Source organism: Nerophis lumbriciformis, linkage group LG18, assembly GCF_033978685.3.
Source record: "Nerophis lumbriciformis linkage group LG18, RoL_Nlum_v2.1, whole genome shotgun sequence".
Lineage (NCBI taxonomy): Eukaryota > Metazoa > Chordata > Actinopteri > Syngnathiformes > Syngnathidae > Nerophis > Nerophis lumbriciformis.
In genome coordinates, this window is record NC_084565.2 from 26,310,159 (window position 1) to 26,334,046 (window position 23,888).

At 38.2% G+C, this 23,888-nt stretch overlaps 1 protein-coding gene across 1 annotated transcript in view; it reads left to right on the forward strand.

Moving 5' to 3' along the window:
- The first annotated feature begins 6,496 nt into the window (after positions 1 to 6,496).
- The window catches only part of unc13a (unc-13 homolog A (C. elegans)), a 147,963-nt gene continuing 130,571 nt past the window's right edge, over positions 6,497 to 23,888 (forward strand). Inside the window, exons 1-2 of the mRNA XM_061977917.1 lie at positions 6,497 to 8,045; positions 8,319 to 8,418. Coding sequence (XP_061833901.1) covers positions 7,961 to 8,045; positions 8,319 to 8,418 — 185 coding nt within the window. The 5' untranslated portion in view covers positions 6,497 to 7,960. The remainder of the gene's footprint in view (positions 8,046 to 8,318; positions 8,419 to 23,888) is intronic.

Genomic DNA, 23,888 nt, shown 5'->3' on the forward strand with positions numbered 1-23,888 from the left:
TTGGATACTCATCGGGACCATTAGTGGATGAGTTTGAGAACACACACAGTTGCGATAGCCAATCAAATCCTAATCAAATGAACTTTATTCATAAAGCACATTCAAAAACGAAGACTTACCTTTGAGTGTTAGACAGGCATCCTCTCTTCCTGTTTTTAAATCGCTCTTAAAAACACACTGGCGTCCCATAATGCACCTGCTGTGAACCTGTTTTGATGTTTTTTTTTTGTTTTTTTTTATTGTGCTCTGTTTGTGTTGTGTTGTGTTTGCTCGTTTTTTTCTTGTGTTATCTTTTAACCTGCCAATTGTACAGCACTTTGGCTACCCCTGTGGGGAATGTGCGATAGCCAATCAGATCACAAGTAGTTGACAGTAGCCTATCGAAGTAGGCTGATGCTAACGAGACTGTGATTGGATACACACTTGTCATTCCGAAGTGAGTGTCCATTCACAAGTTGCAACTGAGCAGGAAGCGGTAAGTGTTGACGCACAGAGAAGGAGAACAAAACGTTGATTAGGTGGCAGATATATAGATGCAAAGCCATTTTTAAGAAGGATATTTAAAGAGAAACGACACCTTGTGAGACAATGTCGGCGGTGAAATGGGGAAATGCCCGCTATTTCTACTCGAATCAGCCGACTAAGAGTGGAACCACTGGCTTGTACGGCGTTGAATGGGTTCTACAAATTGTGAGTTGAAATGTTTTATTTTTATTTCTTTTTTTTAATGTTTTTTTCCATTTTAATTTTGACGGTACCACATAAGATATGTTTTAATTGCTGATGCGGCTTTATTGATTTTTAAATGCACCAGAAAATAACCCGTTTTGTACACTGTTGAGGTGATTCAATGGCGAGTAAATGTGTTTCTGTATAGTATTTCTCCAGCAATGGTCATGTGGTGACATCATTTATGGTATTTTGAGAGGTAATCATTGAAGTCGGACATCACTGAAGGCCTAGGTGGCAAACGCACGGCCCGCCACAGTTATATATATATACAGGTAAAAGCCAGTAAATTAGAATATTTTGAAAAACTTGATTTATTTCAGTAATTGCATTCAAAAGGTGTAACTTGTACATTATATTTATTCATTGCACACAGACTGATGCATTCAAATGTTTATTTCATTTAATTTTGATGATTTGAAGTGGCAACAAATGAAAATCCAAAATTCTGTGTGTCACAAAATTAGAATATTGTGTAAGGCTAATACAAAAAAGGGATTTTTAGAAATGTTGGCCAACTGAAAAGTATGAAAATGAAAAATATGAGCATGTACAATACTCAATACTTGGTTGGAGCTCCTTTTGCCTCAATTACTGCGTTAATGCGGCGTGGCATGGAGTCGATGAGTTTCTGGCACTGCTCAGGTGTTATGAGAGCCCAGGTTGCTCTGATAGTGGCCTTCAACTCTTCTGCGTTTTTGGGTCTGGCATTCTGCATCTTCCTTTTCACAATACCCCACAGATTTTCTATGGGGCTAAGGTCAGGGGAGTTGGCGGGCCAATTTAGAACAGAAATACCATGGTCCGTAAACCAGGCACGGGTAGATTTTGCGCTGTGTGCAGGTGCCAAGTCCTGTTGGAACTTGAAATCTCCATCTCCATAGAGCAGGTCTGCAGCAGGAAGCATGAAGTGCTCTAAAACTTGCTGGTAGACGGCTGCGTTGACCCTGGATCTCAGGAAACAGAGTGGACCGACACCAGCTGGACTGCTGCTGAGTGGTCCAAAGTCATGTTTTCTGACGAAAGCAAATTTTGCATTTCCTTTGGAAATCGAGGTCCCAGAGTCTGGAGGAAGACAGGAGAGGCACAGGATCCACGTTGCCTGAAGTCTAGTGTAAAGTTTCCACCATCAGTGATGGTTTGGGGTGCCATGTCATCTGCTGGTGTCGGTCCACTCTGTTTCCTGAGATCCAGGGTCAACGCAGCCGTCTACCAGCAAGTTTTAGAGCACTTCATGCTTCCTACTGCTGACCTACTCTATGGAGATGGAGATTTCAAGTTCCAACAGGACTTGGCGCCTGCACACAGCGCAAAATCTACCCGTGCCTGGTTTACGGACCATGGTATTTCTGTTCTAAATTGGCCCGCCAACTCCCCTGACCTTAGCCCCATAGAAAATCTGTGGGGTATTGTGAAAAGGAAGATGCAGAATGCCAGACCCAAAAACGCAGAAGAGTTGAAGGCCACTATCAGAGCAACCTGGGCTCTCATAACACCTGAGCAGTGCCAGAAACTCATCGACTCCATGCCACGCCGCATTAACGCAGTAATTGAGGCAAAAGGAGCTCCAACCAAGTATTGAGTATTGTACATGCTCATATTTTTCATTTTCATACTTTTCAGTTGGCCAACATTTCTAAAAATCCCTTTTTTGTATTAGCCTTAAGTAATATTCTAATTTTGTGACACACAGAATTTTGGATTTTCATTTGTTGCCACTTCAAATCATCAAAATTAAATGAAATAAACATTTGAATGCATCAGTCTGTGTGCAATGAATAAATATAATGTACAAGTTACACCTTTTGAATGCAATTACTGAAATAAATCAAGTTTTTCAAAATATTCTAATTTACTGGCTTTTACCTGTGTGTGTGTGTGTGTGTGTGTGTGTGTGTGTGTGTGTGTGTGTATATATATATATGTGTATATATATATATATATATATATATATATATATATATATATATATATATATATTATTTTTTTTTTACACAATGTATTACTTAAATTTGTTTTCACATTTAAAAAAATAACACATTTTTAAGGTGTGACAGCTTTTATTTTGCCCTGGCAGTGGGTCACGATGAATGTAGGGCATGGGTGTCAAACTCTGGCCCACGGGCCAAAATTGGCTCGCCGTGTAATTTCACTTGGCCCTTGAGGCAATATCAAATTAACAATAGAGCTGACCCGCCGATTATATACATTGGCGCTAATTCTCATTCTTGCCAACCCTCCCGCGAGACTCCCAAATTTCAGTGCCCCTCCCGAAAATCGTCACATCCGCTTTTCACCCAGTCCAACGAGTGCTGGCCCAGTCACGTAACGTGCGGCTTTTTCAATCACGCACACACGTGAATGCAACGCAAACTTGATCAACAGCCATACAGGTTGCACTGAGGATGGCCATATAAACAACTTCAACACTGTTAGAAATATACGCCACACTGTGAACCCACACCAAACAAGAATGATAAACACATTTCGGGAGAACATCGGCACCGTAACACAACATAAACACAACAGAACAAATGCACAGAACCCCTTGCAGCACTAACTCTATTAACTCTGTATATTGCAGCCCGGAAGAGTTAGGGCTGCTTGAGAAGTAGACTGCTTTACTTTAGAGTAGTCAATGTACAGGTTGTATGAACTACAAGTATGTTGGCATTAACTTATAGCTGAAAATACATAACTTTGTTTTTTCAACCATGAGAACTAGGGATGTCCGATAATGGCTTTTTGCCGATATCCGATATTCCGATATTGTCCAACTCTTTAATTACCGATACCGATATCAACCGATATATACAGTGGTGGAATTAACACATTATTATGCCTAATTTGGACAACCAGGTATGGTGAAGATAAGGAACATAAAAAAAATTAATAAAATAAAATAATATAAATAAATTAAAAACATTTTCTTGAATAAAAAAGAAAGTAAAACAATATAAAAACAGTTACATTGAAACTAGTAATTAATGAAAATGAGTAAAATTAACTGTTAAAGGTTAGTACTATTATTGGACCAGCAGCACGCACAATCATGTGTGCTTACGGACTGTATCCCTTGCAGACTGTATTGATCTATATTGGTATGTAATGTCGGAACCAGAATTTTAATAACAGAAAGAAACAAACCTTTTGTGTGAATGAGTGTGAATGGGGGAGGAAGGTTTTTTGGGTTGGTGCACTCATTTTAAGTGTATATTGTGTTTTTTATGTTGATTTAATAAAAAATAAAATTAATTAAAAAAAAAAACGATACCGATAATAAAAAAAACGATACCTATAATTTCCGATATGACATTTTAACGCATTTATCGGCTGATATCGGCAGGCCGATATTATCGGACATCTCTAATGAGAACGAAGAAAGTGAGCGCGAAGGACGGTGCTGAGGTGAAAAAGCGCATGATACTCATTGAATTAAAGAAAAAAAATCAACATGATCAGACCAAATAATATCTTAACGACGGACACTTATCAATGCAAATATGGGGAAGCTGCTGATGGTGTGTTTGACAGAGAAGCAGATAACATGAAAATCCGCTCTCCAAGGTAAATGCTGTACATTATTAGCACATTACTTCATAAAACTACCGATTAAATCATTTTAATTAATGTACCCCGCCTTCCACCCAAATGCAGCTTGGATAGGCTCCAGCCACCCCCGCGAACCCGAGATGGACATGCGGTACAAAATGGATGGATAAAATGTAATTCACCATTTTTTTCAAGGTACAAACTGCGTCACGGAACCGATTAAACTCATATCCCGAGGTACAGACTGAGCATCAATAATACAACAATGATTTTTTTATTATTTTTAAATTTTTTATTAAAAAGTTATTTTTTATCTATTTTTTATTTTTTTTTAATATAAAAAAAATTTGAGGGGCGACACACCGAAAAATGTCTGTTTTCTCAATACCTGTATTATGATTTCCCTATCAAATTAATAAATAAATATTATAAAAAAAATAATACAACAATGAAGCAGTAAAAGTAGAGTGCTGACACCCATGCTGGTTAAACTACTGCCAGTCTGCCACCGAGTTTCAACATAATAGAACATAATTTGGGGTTAAAAACAGGAAGTGGTTGTTTTTTTTGTTTCCGTTTTTTTTTTTTATATATGCACATGCATGCTCCACCATACCATTTGACTCATTAATCAGAGAGATCACTGCTGGCCATTATCTTAAGGGACTTGTGGGATGTCACCGCTATTTTAGGAAAGCCCACTTTGTCCACAATGATTATGATTATGATGTCACTGCCCGGCAGAGTGACTCACAATGAGCTTCTTTATCTTCGTCTATTTGGGCCGTGGCCAGGAGAAGGTACAACAATAAATCGTTAAAGCGTACACAGCATGATTTATTCCTCAATTTTAGGTTTTAAAAAATTCCCTAATTAGACGAGCCTTAATCAGGCGTTGACTGTTATGGCGAGTACTTTTTTTGTTTGATGTTGAAGTCAGCAAAAATAATGAGGTATTTCCTACTAATTTGCTTCTATGCAAATCAACACAGCGCAAGCATTGTCTTTAATGTGAAGGTAGCATCAATGAAGCTGCAGGGATGAAAAGTCAGAGCTGTGAATATTAATGGCATACTTCTGAAGGCAGGGAATGCAGAATGGTGCTGGATGGAGTGAATAATGAATGGACTCCAGCTTGACGTCACTTAAACAGTCTTTGTGCAGCTGCTGTCACCAGAGGTCCTTGCATGGAGAGGAGAGCAGAGGGCATATTTATACTTGACAGTCTTTGATGGAGTACTTTTAAACGTGCAGGGGTCACTTTCATTTTTGTCAATCGAAAGGTCTAAAACTAGTCCAAAGTAGGTGAAGGTATCCTAACAGTTTAAACCAGGGGTCCCCAAAGTTTTTGACTCGGGGGGCCGCATTGGGTTAAAAAAAAAATGTGATGGAAAATGCATTTTTAGACAAAATGATTTGCCTAAGCGGCTAGGAGAAACCGAGAGTAACAAGCAGAAGAAAATGGATTAGAAAGGACAGATTTAAAAAATGATAATAATTTTAATATATATATATATATATATATATATAATTAGGGATGTCCGATAATGGCTTTTTGCCGATATCAACCGATATATGCAGTCGTGGAATTAACACATTATTATGCCTAAATTGGACAACCAGGTATGGTGAAGATAAGGTACTTTAAAAAAAATAAAAAATAAGATAAATAAATTAAAAACATTTTCTTGAATAAAAAATAAAGTAAAACAAATATAAAAACAGTTACATAGAAACAAATTAACTGTTAAAGGTTAGTACTATTAGTGGACCAGCAGCACGCATAATCATGTCTGCTTACGGACTGTATCCCTTGCAGACTGTATTGATATATATTGATATATAATGTAGGAACCAGAATATTAATAACAGAAAGAAACAACCCTTTTGTGTGAATGGGGAGGGAGGTTTTTTGGGTTGGTGCACTAATTGTAAGTGTATCTTGTGTTTTTTATGTTGATTTAATACAAAAAAAAAACAACAAAAAAACGATACCGATAATTTAAAAAAAACCGAAACCGATAATTTCCGATATTACATTTTAACGCATTTATCGGCCGATAATATCGGACATCTCTAATATATATATATATATATATATATATATATATATATATATATATATATATATATATATATATAACTTGGGGCTTCCCACATCAACATTACAACTTTCTATAGTTGTTTTAAATCCTTTAGTTTTTATTACATTTTTGGGCTAATAAAGAAACGAGCTATGGGCCACAAATGGCCCCCAGGCCACACTTTGGACATCCCACCACCAGGGCCGCATTAACCTACGGGTTTTAGCCCCCCCTCCAACCAGGAAAAAACCTCAACAACCCCTCGCCCCCAACAACACCCCCACCGGCCCCAAAAACATAAGTTTGAAAAAAAACTAATCATGATAGTACTCAACAGAACCCCAACAATGCAAAAATATTGTCCATTTAAAAAGAAAATACATCTACAAAACCCAAAACCAGTGAAGTTGGCACGTTGTGTAATTCTTAAATAAAAACAGAATAAAATGATTTGCAATTTTCTTTCAACTTATATTCAATTGAATAGACTGCAAAGACAAGATATTTGATGTTTGAACTGAGAAACTTTTTTTTTTTTTGCAAATAATCATTAACTTTACAATTTAATGATGACAACACATTGCAAAAAAGTTGGCACAGGGGCATGTTTACCACTGTGTTACATGGCCTTTCCTTTTAACAACACTCAGTAAACGTTTGGGAACTGAGGAGACCAATTTTTGTAGCTTTTCAGGTGGAATTATGTCCCATTCTTGCTTGATGTACAGCTTAAGTTGTTCAACAGTCCGGGGTCTCCATTGTGGTGTTTTAGGCTTCACATTGCGCCACACATTTTCAATGGGACACAGGTCTGGACTACAGGCAGGCCAGTCTAGTACCTGCACTCTTTTACTATGAAGCCACGCTGTTGTAACACGTGGCTTGGCATTGTCTTGCTGAAATAAGCAGGGGCGTCCATGATAACGTTGCTTGGATGGCAACACATGTTGCTGCAAAACCTGTATGTACCTTTCAGCATTAATTATTATTTTTACATAAAATGTTATTATATATGCCTGTTTAATATGTTACTACTGTTATTTCAGACAACACATCAAAATCTCTAAGGATTGATTGAAGTGATTTAATAAATATTATAAATATTACTCAGACTATAACCGTAAAGTCACACTCTGTAATCGTTGCATCCCTACTCCCACCTTGGCCCACACACACACACACACACACACACACACACACACACACACACACACACACACACACACACACAGCGCTCCAGCCTTCACACTAACTTGTGCCATCACTTCATTATGCAAGGCTGCATTACTGAAACTTCCCTGACGTTGTGATTATTTTGAGTCATTCTGTTTATTTCTATTATGCAAGGTGGCAGTTATCGTCAATGATATACGGGGGAAATAGCCATCATATTAATGATATGACACGTGACATTTTAGCAAGCTCAGATGCACGGCAAAGAAGGCTCTAAATTATGTACCTCATCCCATCGTACTTGTTGCTAGGCAGCCTTTGTCGGGCACGATCATTTGTAGCCCCAAACGATAAATGCACACAGAGTTTGGTGACGCAAATAAAAAGTTTCACTGTACCCTAATGTAAAATCTACACTGCTGATGTTCAAAAGTATATTATTAATGACTTCTATATGTTGTCTTTTTGTCTTTGCAGTGAAAAAAGCCAAGCTTGATGGACCCCAAGGTAAACTCCTCTTCACTTCTGCCACTGCAAGCGACCTAATATTGCAATTCACTATTGTCGCTATTGCACTGTAACATTTAAGTATTAGGAGCAAGAAATAAACACACATGGCTTACCTTGTTGCTACTGTATAACAAGTCCACAGTCTCCACTTAGCTGCAGTGCCCGGCTTTGTTTTGACGTGAAATCATGCTGTTTTTTGCGATTTAAAAAAAAAAGAAGCACCATTTAGTACTTAACACTGACCTTGTTTTTGTTTGTGCATTTTTGCAGAAAAATTCAACACTTACGTGACACTGAAGGTGCAGAATGTTAAGAGCACGACCATCGCCGTGCGTGGCAGTCAGCCGTGCTGGGAGCAGGACTTTATGTTGTGAGTCACTCCCTCTCCTTGATGTCCTACTGTAATGATCCGCATGTTTGCATCGCCTCCTGGTACAAAATTGAATATAATGTGGAAAGCAGGAATTTATTTTTTATTGGTTATTACTAGAGATCTCCGATAATGGCCCTTTTGCCGCTATCCGATATTGTCCAACTCTTAATTACCGATGCCGATATCAACCGATACCGATATATACAGTCGTGGAATTAACACATTATTATGCCTAATTTTGTTGTGATGCCCCGCTGGTTGCATTAAACAATGTAACAAGGTCTTCCAAAATAAATTGGAATTTGGGACATGCTCTCCCTGAGAGAGCATGAGGAGGTTGAAGTGGGTGGGGTTGGGGGGGAGGGGTAGGGGGCAGCGGGGGGGTGTATATTGTAGCGTCCCATAAGAGTTAGTGCTGTAAGGGATTCTGGGTATTTGTTCTGTTGTGTTTATGTTGTATTACGGTGCGGATGTTCTCCCGAAATGTTTGTCATTCTTGTTTGGTGTGGGTTCACAGTGTGGCGCATATTTGTAACAGTGTTAAAGTTGTTTATACGGCCCCCCTCAGTGTGACCTGTTCGGCTGTTAACCAAATATGCTTTGCATTCACTTGTGTGTGTGAAAAGCCGTAGATATTATGTGATTGGGCCGGCACGCAAAGGCAGTGCCTTTAAGGTTTATTGGCGCTCTGTACTTTCCCTACAGAAAAGTCATAAATTTTACTTTCTGAAACCGATACCGATAATTTTGAAACCGATACCGATAATTTCCGATATTATGTTTTAAAGCATTTATCGACATCTCTAGTTATTACATTAGAAAAACATTGAGCAAGTGAAATTACAATTACAACGGTAGGTGTGAAAAACACCAACCTGTTTATTATTAACCATCTGGACTGGGCTTATGCTGTCTACAAGTTGAAGTGGAGTGGTAATTTACTTTTGGAGACACTTTGTGCCATATGCAATAATTTGAACGATACCGACACTTTTGTTACTGGATACTTTTTAAGACGCTTCTGCCCTGGATACTTTGCATGTGTAAGTAATATGCAACTATAATTATTTGATATACACTATATTGCCAAAAGTATTTGGCCACCTGCCTTGACTCACATATGAACTTGAAGTGCCATCCCATTCCTAACCCATAGGGTTCAATATGATGTCGGTCCACCTTTTGCAGCTATTACAGCTTCAACTCTTCTGGGAAGGCTGTCCACAAGGTTGCAGAGTGTGTTTTATAGGAATGTTCCACCATTCTTCCAAAAGCGCATTGGTGAGGTCACACACTGATGTTGGTAGAGAAGGCCTGGCTTTCAGTCTCTGTTCTAATTCATCCCAAAGGTGTTCTATCGGGTTCAGGTCAGGACTCTGTGCAGGCCAGTCAAGTTAATCCACACCAGATTCTGTCATCCATGTCTTTATGGACCTTGCTTTGTGCACTGGTGCACAGTCATCTTGGAAGAGGAAGGGGCCCGCTCCAAACTGTTCACACAAGGTTGGGAGCATGGAATTGTCCAAAATGTTTTGGTTTCCTGGAGCACTCAAAGTTCCTTTCAATGGTAAGGGGCCAAGCCCAACTCCTGAAAAACAACCCCACACCATAATTCCTCCTCCACCAAATTTCACACTCTGCACAATGCAGTCCGATATGTACCGTTCTCCTAGCGACCTCCAAACCCAGACTCGTCCATCAGATTGCCAGATGGAAAAGTGTGATTCATCACTCTAGAGAAGGCGTCTCCACTGCTCTAGAGTCCAATGGCGACGTGCTTTACACCACTGCATCCCACGCTTTGCATTGGACTTGGTGATGTATGGCTTAGATGCAGCTGCTCGGCCATGGAAACCCATTCCATTAAGCTCTCTGCATACTGTACGTGGGCAAATTGGAAGGTCACATGAAGTTTGGAGCTCTGTAGCAACTGACTGTGCAGAAAGTCGGCGACATCTGTGCACTATGCGCTTCAGCATCCGCTGACTTCTCTCTGTCAGTTTACGCGGCCTACCACTTCATGGCTGAGTTGCTGTTGTTCCCAAACTCATCCATTTTCTTATAATAAAGCCGGCAGTTGACTTTGGAATATTTAGGAGCGAGGAAATTTCACGACTGGATTTGTTGCACAGGTGGCATCCTATGACAATTCCACGCTGGAAATCACTGAGAGCGGCCCATTCTTTCACAAATGTTTGTAGAAACAGTATCCATGCCTAAGTGCTTGATTTTATACACCTGTGGCCGGGCCAAGTGATTAGGACACCTGATTCTCATCATTTGGATGGGTGGCCAAATACTTTAGGTAATTGGACCTACTCAGTGGCCTAGGGGTTAGAGTGTCCGGTAGGTTGTGAGTTCAAACCCCGGCCGAGTCATACCAAAGACTATAAAAATGGGACCCATTACCTCCCTGCTTGGCACTCAGCATCAAGGGTTGTAATTGGGGGTTAAATCACCAAAAATTATTCCCGGGCGCGGCCACCGCTGCTGCCCACTGCTCCCCTCACCTCCCAGGGGGTGATCGAGGGTGATGGGTCAAATGCAGAGAATAATTTCCCCACACCTAGTGTGTGTGTGACAATCATTGGTACTTTAACTTTTAATATAGTGTATATTGACAAAAGTGGTGTTTTACACTGCAACATTGCTCAATTAAGGACGTGTATTACGTAAGTCTAGCTTGTGCGCTAATGTGTGCTTAGCCGTTGCGTAGCTGCTAACTCCTTTCTGCTAGTTTATTTTTTGTAAATGACTTCACTAAAATACAATAAAAGACTTACCTTGTGTGCTTATTGGAGGACATTTAGATGTTAACTGGCTGTAAACGCACAGCAGGACTGCTCCATTGGACATTTTACATTCAAGCCAATATCACCTGATACTTTTTTTTTTTTTTGCTGATATCAATATCTGATCGGGACACTCCAACATTAAACTATACAACCAAACTGAGCATTATTATCCTTGCAAAGGCAGAATAGAATAGTTGTGACACAGCTCTTGTATTGGCGGGGGACCTGTGGTTGGAGCATTTGAACCAGCCCGCTTTGCAATTCTAAAAAAAAAAAAAAAAAAAAAAAAAAAAAATGGATATCACCAAAAAACATTTCACTCAAAAATCTGTTTGTTTGAATAAAGTCTGCATTGAATTGTGCAGCTGTACCTAATGAAGTGTCCAGTGTGTGTGTGTGTGTCGAGAAGACAGCATCTTGACAGGGTGGATGAACTCTTACATATTCGACACACGCGCATACACACCCACACTCACACACCCACACGCGCACACTCACATTCATGCCCGCCTGCAGAGCACCCCCTAGGGTGGTATTTGTGTGAATGTGATCTATAGCATCCACACTTCATCTTGCCAACACTTGCCTATAGCTGCCATCTGGTGCGAAAGCTAGCTGTAGTTAATAGCTATTTGCACCTACATGCAGCACACTGCAAAAAGTCAGTGTTCAAAAACAAGAAAAAAAAATACAAAAATGAGGGGTATTTTATTGAACTAAGCAAAATGATCTGCCAATAGAACAAGAAAATTTGGCTTGTCAAGACTTTCCAAAACAAGTAAAATTAGCTAACTTCAATGAACCCAAAAATACCTTAAAATAAGTATATTCTCACTAATAACAAGTGCACTTTTCTTGGTGGAAAAAAAAAACAGACCTTTTTGCTCAATATGTTGAAAAATATTCTTAAATTAAGTAAATGCTAGTGCCATTATCTTGACATAATGGTATGCGCTCGGCATTACATTTCTTGAAACCAGCAAACTTATACTAAAAACTCATTTATTGTTCTTAATGGAAAGGCAACCGCTTGTTACTCTCGGGGTCTCCTGGCCGCTCAGGCAAATCATATGGTCTAAAAATGCATTTTTCCATCGATAACATGACATCATCGCGCCAAGTGCGTGCTCTTTCAGTCAATTAGTGCACATATATACATCCTGGGCCCCAGCCAAAACATTCTTAATTATAAATTTGAATCATTTATCTGAATGTGCATGAACTATTTCTGTTCAAAATTGATAGAAATGTCACATGTTAAATGTTTAAATATTAACTGTCAGTTTACTGTACTGTGCCAACTGTACGACTATATGAGTACGTATTTTCTATTGTTTCATTGAAAATAAAACTGCAAAGTCCATTTGGCTGTCATCTGTTTTAATTATGAGACACAATTGTGTCAAAGTCATGATTGTATTTTTTTCATTCTTGAAATAAGAAATGATTACTTTAAAAAAGTAGTTTTATACTTGTGAGTGTTGATGACACAACTTTGCAACAGTTGATATTCTAGTTTCAAGCATGTTTTACTCAATATAAGTCATAAACTCTCAGCAAAAAGCTGTAATATCTTAATGAGATAATTTAGGGCCAAAACCCTTAAAACAAGTAAAACACTCTAACATAAAATCTGCTTAGTGAGAAGAATTATCTTATCAGACAGAAAATAAGCAAATATCACCCTTATTTGAGATATTTAATCTTACTTAGATTTCAGTTTTTGCAAACACACTCACTGGACACTTCATTAGGTACAGCTGCACAATCCGATGCAGACTTTATTCAAACAAACTGCCAGATTTTTGAGTTAGATGCTTTTTCCATTCTTTTTTTAGAACTGCAAAGCGGGCTGGTTCGAATGCTCCAACCTATTCTATTCTGCCTTTGCGAGGATAATAATGCTCAGTTTGGTTGTATAATTTAACGCAGGAGTGTCCTGATCAGATATTGATATCAGCAAAAAAGAAAAACAAGTATCGGGTGATATCGGCTTGCATGTAAAATGTCCAATGGAGCAGTCCTGCTGTGCGTTGACAGCCAGTGAACATCTAAATGTCCTCCAATAAGGACACAAGGTAAGTTTTTTCTTGTATTTTAGTGAAGTCATTTACAAAAAAGCAGAAAGGAGTTAGCAGCTACACAACGGCTAAGCACATATTAGCGCACAAGCTAGACATATGTAGTACGCGTCCTTAATTGAGCAATGTTGCAGTCTAAAACACCACTTTTGTCAATATCTATCAATGTTGCATACTACTTACACATACAAAGTCTCCAGGGCAAAAGCGTCTTAAAAGGTATCCAGTAACAATCTTGAGCTTAATTCAGGGGTGTGAAATGTACGGCCCGAGGGGCCGGATCAGGCCCGCGAACAGGTTTTATTCGTCCTGCGGGATGAGTTGCAAAGTATAAAAATGAACCTGAAATTTTTTGATAGAAGATGTCAGGTTCAAACGCTGATGACATCTATTAAACAGACTAAGAAGCAAGGAATTAAACAGAGACAGAATTCAATTTAGCTCAATTGAGGAGAAACGTCTGTGCTGTACTCTTGCACAGTGTCCCACCACGCTCTGACGAAAGATTGTACGCCTCCTCTTTTATTTGGACTCTCCCTGATTACATGGCAACAGCTGTTTCTAAAGGAAGGGGGTCGTAAACAGCCGCTGCCTTTGGTCACAAAACAAATCAAAGAAAAGGTGCCTGGAGGGGAGTCAGGTCCTGCTTCCTCTACGCTTTGTAGATCTTGGGTCAAGACAAAATCTTCCTGTGGATTACAATACATCAAAGAAACCGACACCTTCATGTCGCTTCCCATCCTACACAGCGGAGTTTTACAAGCCTTTTGATTGGTAAGATCAAAGACAGCTTTTGTCTACTCGCCGGGAACTCATTGAAACACAAAGTTTTGTGATAACTTAGATACAATTATTCTGACAGAAAGTAACTGCTGTTCTAAATGTGTCCACTGGATGTCGCAATAGCAATTCTTTGTATCTTTGTAGACGATGTTACACATGTGCAAAATAAACCACGTGATGTTAGTGCACCAGTTGAGGAAAATGATCAAACTACATAAGTAACATTCTGTAATTTGATTTTGATATTTTTTTTATCTTGATACATTGAAAATGAACACCAATGAGTTGACTGATGAACATTATTATATAATTTATTCAAAAAATATAAATAACGACAAATAAATGATTAACTCCAACATGTAAGTGTAAAAAAACAACAATATTATGATTTTTACATTTTCAGAATGTGCTTGTTCTATTTTTAAACAAAGAAAACAATCTGAAGTTGTCTTTATTTTTTAAGTTATCGGGCCGTGATTTTACCAGTCCGGCCCACTTGGGAGTAGATTTTTCTCCATGTGGCCCCTGATCTAAAATGAGTTTGACACCCCTAATCCGGTGTGCCCTATGGTCAAGAAAATACGGTATGTACTATTATTTTTTGCTTTTATCATATCTGATTAATATCGGTATCGGCCCATTTTCAAGGCTCCAGTATCGTTATCGTATTGAAAGGGAAAAAGTTGCATCAGGACACCCCTAATTTACAATTTGTAAGTAGCACTCAAAACTGTCATGCAAGTGTAAAAAGAAGGGAACCTCTGCTTTTACTTAAACGCCACTGGATTGTTTTTTAATTGGAATTTGACTTCCCTCCTCACGCTCTTGGTTTTAAACGTGCTGAGCTGAGGTCTCGTGTGGAACTTTACAGACAAACCCACAAATGCAAACTTTTTAAACACTGGTCCGTGTGTGACTCTCGGCATTTGTTTATGTTTGAGCAATGACTGGAAGAGTGATCCGAGTGGGCGCAAGCAGATGCGATATTTCCTCTTGTTGAGTAGCCCGGCTTGTGTGTGTGTGTGTGTGTGTGTGTGTGTGTGTGATATATTCAGTGGTGACTCATCAACATGAATAAAAAGCTCTGGAAGGAACTGCAAAATGTATAAACATGATAACCAGGTGCACTTGTGGTCATAACCATAACAGTCTGCTATACGCACTGCACTACAGTGGCTCATTATTTGCCTCTTCTTCATCCTCCTAAGGCCCCAAAAATTTAATTGTGTGAATGCTCCAAATAGGGCTGGGCGATATGGCCTTTTATTAATATCTCAATATTTTTAGACGATACACGATGTATATCTCGATATTTTGCCTTAGCCTTGAATGAACACTTGATGCATATAATCACAGCAGTATGATGATTCTATGTGTCTACATTAAAACATTCTTCTTCATACTGCATTAATATATGCTCATTTTTAACTTTCATGCAGAGAGGGAAATCACAACTAAGTCAATTGACCAAAACTGTATTTATTAAACAGTTATTAAGCAGTGGCACAAACATTCATGTCATTTCCAAAACAGAAAGTGCAAGATTGTCAGAGACATTTTAAAACAAGCTATTAGTGCACTTTTGTGCATGATGTCACTAAGATGACATATCAAAACATCACTAAATTAAAGTGCACTTTTTTTTTTACAGAACGCCACTACAATAGTTTAAAACAAATAAAGTGCACTTTTGTGCATGATGTCACACAAGATATTTCAATAACTGTCAAATAAAAATTAGCTGCATAATAGAAAATCAAATAGTGTATGTCCTTCGCTATGTGGTAGGTTCCTGCGGACGTTATCTCCTTCTGTTGTTGACTATTTTTCTCATACGTTGTTGATCTGGAAATGGTGGCTTCAGCACCGAACGGAGATGTTGACATGCGGAGTTTCAAGCACTCCTCATTCTCTAGCGGGTGACTTTTCAAATGATGCTACATTAGTATAGCTGCTACTTTTTGTAGCAACGCTTTTGCCGCATACTTGACATATTACTGTTGTCTGTTCAACATATTCCCACTTGAAGCCGAACCACCGGCAGACGATGGACCCCCCTGCTGTTTTTCTTGGGAATTAATTCTTCCTTCATTTGTTACCAGATTCGCACCTTCTTTCTCTCGTATTACCCACCTGCACCTCTCCGCTAGCATCACAGCTAACGTTACCCATACGAGAGCGTATGACGTTGCACGTGCGACAGTATGTGACGTATGTAAGAAGGTGCGCTTGTTTTACGTCTCTGTGAGAAGCAGAGACAAGAGAGTGAGACTAGCCTGTAGTGTAATGCCCGCAGCTAAAAGCAACTGCGTGATAACATACACTCGAATATCACGATAGTCATTTTCTACATCGCACAGAGACAAACCCGCAATATATCGAGTATATTCGATATATCGCCCAGCCCTAGCTCCAAAGCATTCATATGGTTTTCTACACCAAAATTCATCTATTTATTAAACTTCTTCAACTTCTTCTTCTTCTTCTCCAGATTTTTCCGCGCTCTATCTTCCACATTTTTCACCCGATTCAAAACTGTTCCACTTTCAAACTGTTCAACCTATTCGGGAATCGCGGGCTTTTCCCTTGACAAATTCCAAAGAATTCCCAGATTTCCCAGAATTCCAGGTTTTCCGGGACATTTTTCCCATTCAAAATGAATTGGCTATTTTTCAAACTTCCACCATTTGCACATTTTACAACCGATTCAAACCATTCCACCTTCAACACATTCCACCATTCTGGAATTTTTTAAACTACCTTTTTTCCAAGTTCAAAAAAATTCCAGGATTTTCCAGAATTCCTGGTTTTCCAAAGCCCTGTTTCAACCCTTTTTTTCTGGCGACGACTCCTTCCACATTTTTCAACGTATTTCAACTGTTCCACCGTCAAAACATTCCTCTTAATTAGGACACAAAAACAAAGTTGATTTCAATGGGAATTTCCCAAAAATGTGGGAATTTCGGGAAAAGCGGGATTTTTTTTTCTTTTAAATGCGCACAAATTAAAATGGTTTGAATGAGTTGAAATGGTTGGTGTTGGAATTTTTCAAATCGGTTGAGAAATGTTGAATAGAGAAATGGTATTACGGAATTCTTTCTTTCTTTCTTTAGTTTATTTCGAACGTGAACACACTTACAGCATAATACATCACACAATTTCATATCATTTCATTTTATATCGTGCCCGAAAAGGAGTTGGAAGAAGCAAAGCTTATTTAATCCTACCCCTTTCCCACTTCGGAGCGTTTACAAATATATAGAATCATTTACTGACCTTTTTATATGATAAAATAACATCTATGAATTAGTATACACAACAGTTTTGTAACATTTAATTAATTAATTCAGTCATTATTAACATACTGAGATGTAGAATATCTTATTTCCAATAAGGTTGGAAATATTTCTCATAATTCTTCTTCTTTGTACTTTGTAAGCACTATTATTTTGAACAACCTCTTGAATTCCTGGAATTTTGAGAAAAACGAGAATTTTTCCAGTTCAAAAAACCACGTTGGATAACACTTTAGTATGGGGAACATATTCACCATTAATTAGTTGCTTATTAAAGTAACTGAGACTTAATTTAGAGTTATTTGGACACTAGGGGAACATATAAGGGTTAGGGTTACTAATAAGTAATAATTCTGAGGTTATTGAGGGAAGACTCTTAGTTAATGGCTTACTGGTTGTATAATAAGGCCATGCAGAATAAGGCATTAATAAGTACTTAATAATCGACAAGTATCAAAATACATTTTGGTACCGGTACTAAAATATTAGTATCAAGGCAACACTAATATGTACATGAGTAACCAAATGTTATATTTTATGCCAAAAAAACAATAATTAGGCATGTAGTATGACTCTGACACACTATTTATACAGTGGTATTTGGAGGTTCTGGGGTTGTGGCCATTGAATGTATAATCAAGTCAATTCTTACTAATCATGACTTTACTATCATCTAGTCCCGGTTCAAATATATTTGGATGATGTGATAAACCAATTACAAACACAGTGTCCGCCCTGAGATCGGTAGGTCGTGAGTTCAAACCCCGGCCGAGTCATACCAAAGACTATAAAAATGGGACCCGTTACCTCCCTGCATGGCACTCAGCATCAAGGGTTGGAATTGGGGGTTAAATCACCAAAAATTATTCCCGGGCGCGGCTACCGCTGCTGCTCACTGCTCCCCTCACCTCCCAGGGGGTGATCAAGGGTGATGGGTCAAATGCAGAGAATAACGTCGTCACACCTAGTGTGTGTGTGTGGGTATTTCAACTTTAACTTTAAAAGTAAAATAATAAATGCAAAAACAGCCAGAGCATCAAAGGAGTAAATTACAAGTAAATAATATATTTTTCCTCTGTAAGTACTTGACTCTGGCCTTCACTTCAAAATCTCCTGCTCATTTCCTCTTCCTCCCTATTTCTCTTTTTATGAAGCTGCCATTTGCCAGATTATATCCCCGGCTTCCAGGGAAACGGAGATGCATTTTCATATCAAGGCTGCGACTATTATTAGAACTTGAATCAGTTAAGACTGCGAGCCAAGCCCTGCCTGGGAAGACTCCACTGTTGACGAGGGCTGTTTAAGTCAGATGGGTTTTTTTTTCCTGAGATGAAACACTCAAAATTATTTAACCCCCACTGTGAATTATATCAATTTTCAAACTTTATAAACAAGCAAGTGGTTTGCAATGAACCAACAAGAAAATAACACTTATATTGAACAGCTTGCTATTTATCAGGGCTTTAACAAGAAATCCATTGATCTGAGTGTTATTCTGCTTCTTTGATTATTCGTATAAGTGTAACCACCATCAAAATGTTTGTAATTAAATCCAGACCACATGGAGTGCACGGAACTTTGAATATGCAAACATAGTTTCCGCATGGCCGCTGCAATAGTGTGTGTGATACAGTCGCGATCGAAAGTTGACATACATTTGTAAAGAACATAATGTAATGGCTGTCTTGAGTTTCCAATAATTTCTACAACTCTTATTTTTTTGTGATAGAGTAATTGCAGCACATACTTGTTGGTCACAAAAAACATTCATGAAGTTTGGTTCTTTTATTAATTCATTATGAGTCTACTGAAAATGTGAGCAAATCTGCTGGGTCAGAAGTATACATACAGCAATGTTAATATTTGGTTACATGTCCCTTGGCAAGTTTCACTGCAATAAGGCACTTTTGGTAGCCATCCACAAGCTTCTGGCAAGCTTCTGGTTGAATTTTTGACCACTCCTCTTTACAAAATGTGCGCAGTTTAGCTAAATTCTGACATGGACGTGTTTCTTCAGCATTGTCCACACGTTTAAGTCAGGACTTTGGGAAGGCCATTCTAAAACCTTAATTTTAGCCCGATTTAGCCATTCCTTTACCACTTTTGACGTGTGTTTGGGGTCATTGTCCTGTTGGAACACCCAACTGCGCCCAAGACCCAACCTCCGGGCTGTTAATTTTAGGTTGTCCTTAAGAATTTGGAGGTAATCCTCCTTTTTCATTGTCCCATTTACTCTCTGTAAAGCACCAGTTCCATTGGCAGCAAAACAGGCCCAGAGCATAATACTACCACCACCATGCTTGACGGTAAGCATGGTGTTCCTGGGATTAAAGGCCTCACCTTTTCTCCTCCAAACATATTGCTGGGTATTGTGACCAAACAGCTCAATTTTTGTTTCATCTGACAACAGAACTTTCTTCCAGAAGGTCTTATCTTTGTCCATGTGATGTCAGATGAAACAAAAATGAAACTCAAGACAGCCATTACATTATGTTCTTTACAAGTGTATTTCAACTTTTGATCGCGACTGTCTGTGTGGCGTCAAACAGCAGACAGTTTTTTAAAAAACGGCTTTTGTGTATTTGTATAATGCACACATGTTAAAAGTTCAATTGTAAAGTTTATTTGCATTTGTTTAAAAAAAATGAAGGTTATTGTGAAGTGAATTAAATAACTCATATTATTTTTTTGCATATGGTGATTGTTTATATTCATCTTGGAGAAAGCGAACCATCAGTTTAAGTAAATAGTAGTACCGTATATTACCAAATAAACGCCCTTGGGCAAATAAACGCCCATGTCCTAATAGTCTGACCCCATTTTGTGAATTAACCGCCTCTTCCTAATAATCGCCTATGTCCAAATAGCCGCTCATGGGCTGTTATTTGCATAATTTAGATTAAAATGCTACTGGGGTTACGTTTGCTGTAGTATTATTGTTTTGATGGTTTTATAGAGTACTTGGTACCATAATTGTATTTTTCCTGTATGCTGCTTTATTTAAAACTTGGAGTACTGTAGCCTTTATTTTATTTAAGTGACAGTATTATTGTTCTGTTTTGATGGTGGGTTTTATACTTGAGTACTGGGTACCATAATTTTATTTTTCCCGGTATGCTGCTTTATTTAAAAGGTGTATTTATTTTTAGTATTGGTATTTTATTTGACAATTGCCATGTTGAGGCCTCGTTGATCTCTTGTCTTTTGATAGCCTACCTCATGTTGATCTCTTGTTTTTTTGTTTCTATGTTTACAATAGCTTTTACATTTAAAGTTTTTTGTACGAAAAAAAAATACTGGACAGTAACCGTTGTAACCAAATAATGGCCTGGTGCAGGCTGGTGCAAAAATAAATAAAAGCCTTGTGCAAATAACCGCCTGCTTCTTTTAAACACCTGTCTCCAAAATCGATTTTGTGAAATAAACGCTACTATTTGGTAATATACAGTATTTCAGTTTGAGCACATAATTAAATAGAGGATTAGTTGGACATTTGTGTGTGGATTGGATTAGTTCTCACAGAAGAAAGGGCAAATAAATTTGACCTTGGTATGCAAAGATGATGGCCCTATCCGTGAGAAGAGACTACATGTTTCGCCTAGGGTTGTACGGTATACCGGTATTAGTATAGTACCGCGATACTAATGAATCATATTTGGTACTATACCGCCTCTGAAAAGTACCGGTCCGCCACCCCAAGTAGATTAATAATTGTCCTTAATAATTTTGACAAAACAATAGAATGGAAAATGCCAGCAGCTAAATTAGGAGCCTTTGTTTGCTTACTTACTAATAAAAGACAAGTTGTCTTGTATGTTCACTATTTTATTTAAGGACAAACTTGCGATAAGAAACATATGTTTAACGTACCGTAAGATTTTTTTGTTAAAATAAAGCCAATAATGCAATTTTTTTGTGGTCTCCCTTATTTAGAAAAGAACCGAAAAGTATCGAAATAATTTTGGTACCGGTACCAAAATATTGGTATTGGGACAACACTAGTTTTTAGCCTTATGCCAACTTCTAAGTTGTGATCGGTATCTGTTTTTGCAGACACTTACACACAAACATCCCCTTTATGGTCAGGAACACACACACACACACACACACACACACGCACACACACACACACACACACACACACACACACACACACAGACAGGAGGTAGGAACATACAAGCTGATGGTTTGGCTCCTCCAAGTTAGGAGTGACCTGACCTCCTCCAGGAACTGCAGTCCTGTATAATGACACTCGCTTGTAATGAAGCATCTTTTGGTTCAGTAAAGCGTCTCAGACGTTTCTTTTGATCCAGCCGCACAGGCATGTCACCCTTCTGAGGAGGATGACAAGACCAGAAATATTTATCAATGGCAAGCAGAAAGATAGTTTATTCATACTGTTTCCCTAAAATACACAATGAGGCTATGAAGAACAAAATAAGCAATAGATTGCTTGATTACTAAAACAATCGATCGCTGAGCCCTTGTATTTATTGAAATTGGTCATCCATATATAATTTGTTTACATTCTGCAAATAAATGTAATTTGCAATGGGGATTTTCTCTTTATACTAATTAGTTACAGCATTTAGTAAATCTGTATTAAAGTTGTTTTTTTGTTGTTTTTTTAAAGAAAAGAAAATGTATATCATTGAATGACATAGACCAGGGGTCGGGAACCTTTTTGGCTGAAAGAGCCATGAAAGCCAAATATTTTAAAATGTATTTCCGTGAGAGCCATATAATCTTTTTTTACACTGAATAAAACTAAATGCGTGCATTTTTAAGTAAGACCAACATTTTTAGAGTGTAATAAGTCTCTTATTATTTTTAATAACATTGTTATTCTGAAGCTAACCAATAATAAATACAATACTTCTTAACAATAATGCGACTTCTTGAACAGGTGCGGTAGAAAACGGATGGATGGATTAAAATGCATGAGAATGTTTTATATTTTCAACGTTATTTTTAACACTGTGATTACCAGCGGAATTATTCATTACTTATCGTGTTAAGCAATGTCAGCTAAGATTTATCTGAGAGCCAGATGCAGCCATCAAAAGAGCCACATCTGGCTCTAGAGCCATCGGTTCCCTACCCCTGACATATATACTATTTAAAACTGTATATATTTTGTTTGTAGTTGTGAGTTTATAAAAATCTAAAAGTATGATGCTGTATATCTATTTTAATACATAAAACTATTCTTACTGGCCACAATATCTGTATGAAAAGCATTGTTCAATAGACAATGATCTACTAATACAGTCGTTTTATATTAAATTATTATGTTTTAAAATATTCTCGATTTATTATTTAACAATAATCGCTTTAATATGGCCAAATAAGGTTACCAAAATATTAGAAACCCCTTTCAGCATGTGATGCACCACGATATTAAACATTTAAAGTGAATACTTAGTCTGTTAGATGAGTGCAGGTGTACCTAATGAAATGTCCAGTGAGTTTATGCATTGCTGTTGCTAGGTGGATAAAAGGCATTGAGTTCACTGCAGTGTGTCATAGATAAACTGTACAGCGTGTGCCTTCTCCCCGCCTCTTGTATCCTGCCGATATTGTACTTGACAATCAGCATCTCTTTTCAATGCATCATCATTCAATCACAGTGTTTATCCATCAACAGAGTTTACTGCAGTTTGTCCTTCATGTCTGAAAAATTTGGAACTGTGAAGGGTCCAATATTTTCTACAACTCTTATTTTTTTGTGACAGAGTGATTGGAGCACATACTTGTTGGTCACAAAAAACATTCATGAAGTTTGGTTCTTTTATGAATTTATTATGGGTCTACTGAAAATGTGACCAAATCTGCTGGATCAAAAGTATACATACAGCAATGTTAATATTTGGCTACATGTCCCTTGGCAAGTTTCACTGCAATAAGGCGCTTTTGGTAGCCATCCACAAGCTTCTGGCAAGCTTCTGGTTGACATCACATGGACAAAGATAAGACCTTCTGGAATAAAGTTCTGTGGTCAGATGAAACAAAAATTTAGCTGTTTGGCCACAATACCCAGCAATATGTTTGTTATGTATGTCCCCGGTATTTGTAAGTTTGTCTACGACCCATAAAGTAGACGGGCACGGAGCTATTTCTTAGCGTGTCTTTATTTCAGCCGGCACTTCAATACAACAACACAACATCCGGGTTCCCATCATGCATTGCTTACAACTACGGCAAGTTGCGATGTCCAAAACATAACATCTCCTCCCCCCTTAGAAAAAATCCCCCCCCCCCCCCCAACAACAAAATCCTTATAGCAAAACACCATAACTTAACTGTATCATGGGCACCTCACCTATTTTTTTTTTTTTTTTTTTTTTTTTTAACATTGTTTGGTAACAGTTACCCAACATAACTCTGAGATGAGGTTAAACGGCCTCACCCCGTGACCACACCCATGGGGATTATTCTGCCCCAGTTGGTTTGGGTTGGTCTCTAAACATAGAGTCTATAAGTTCAGGCGTTCTGGAGGACGACGTTCTCTT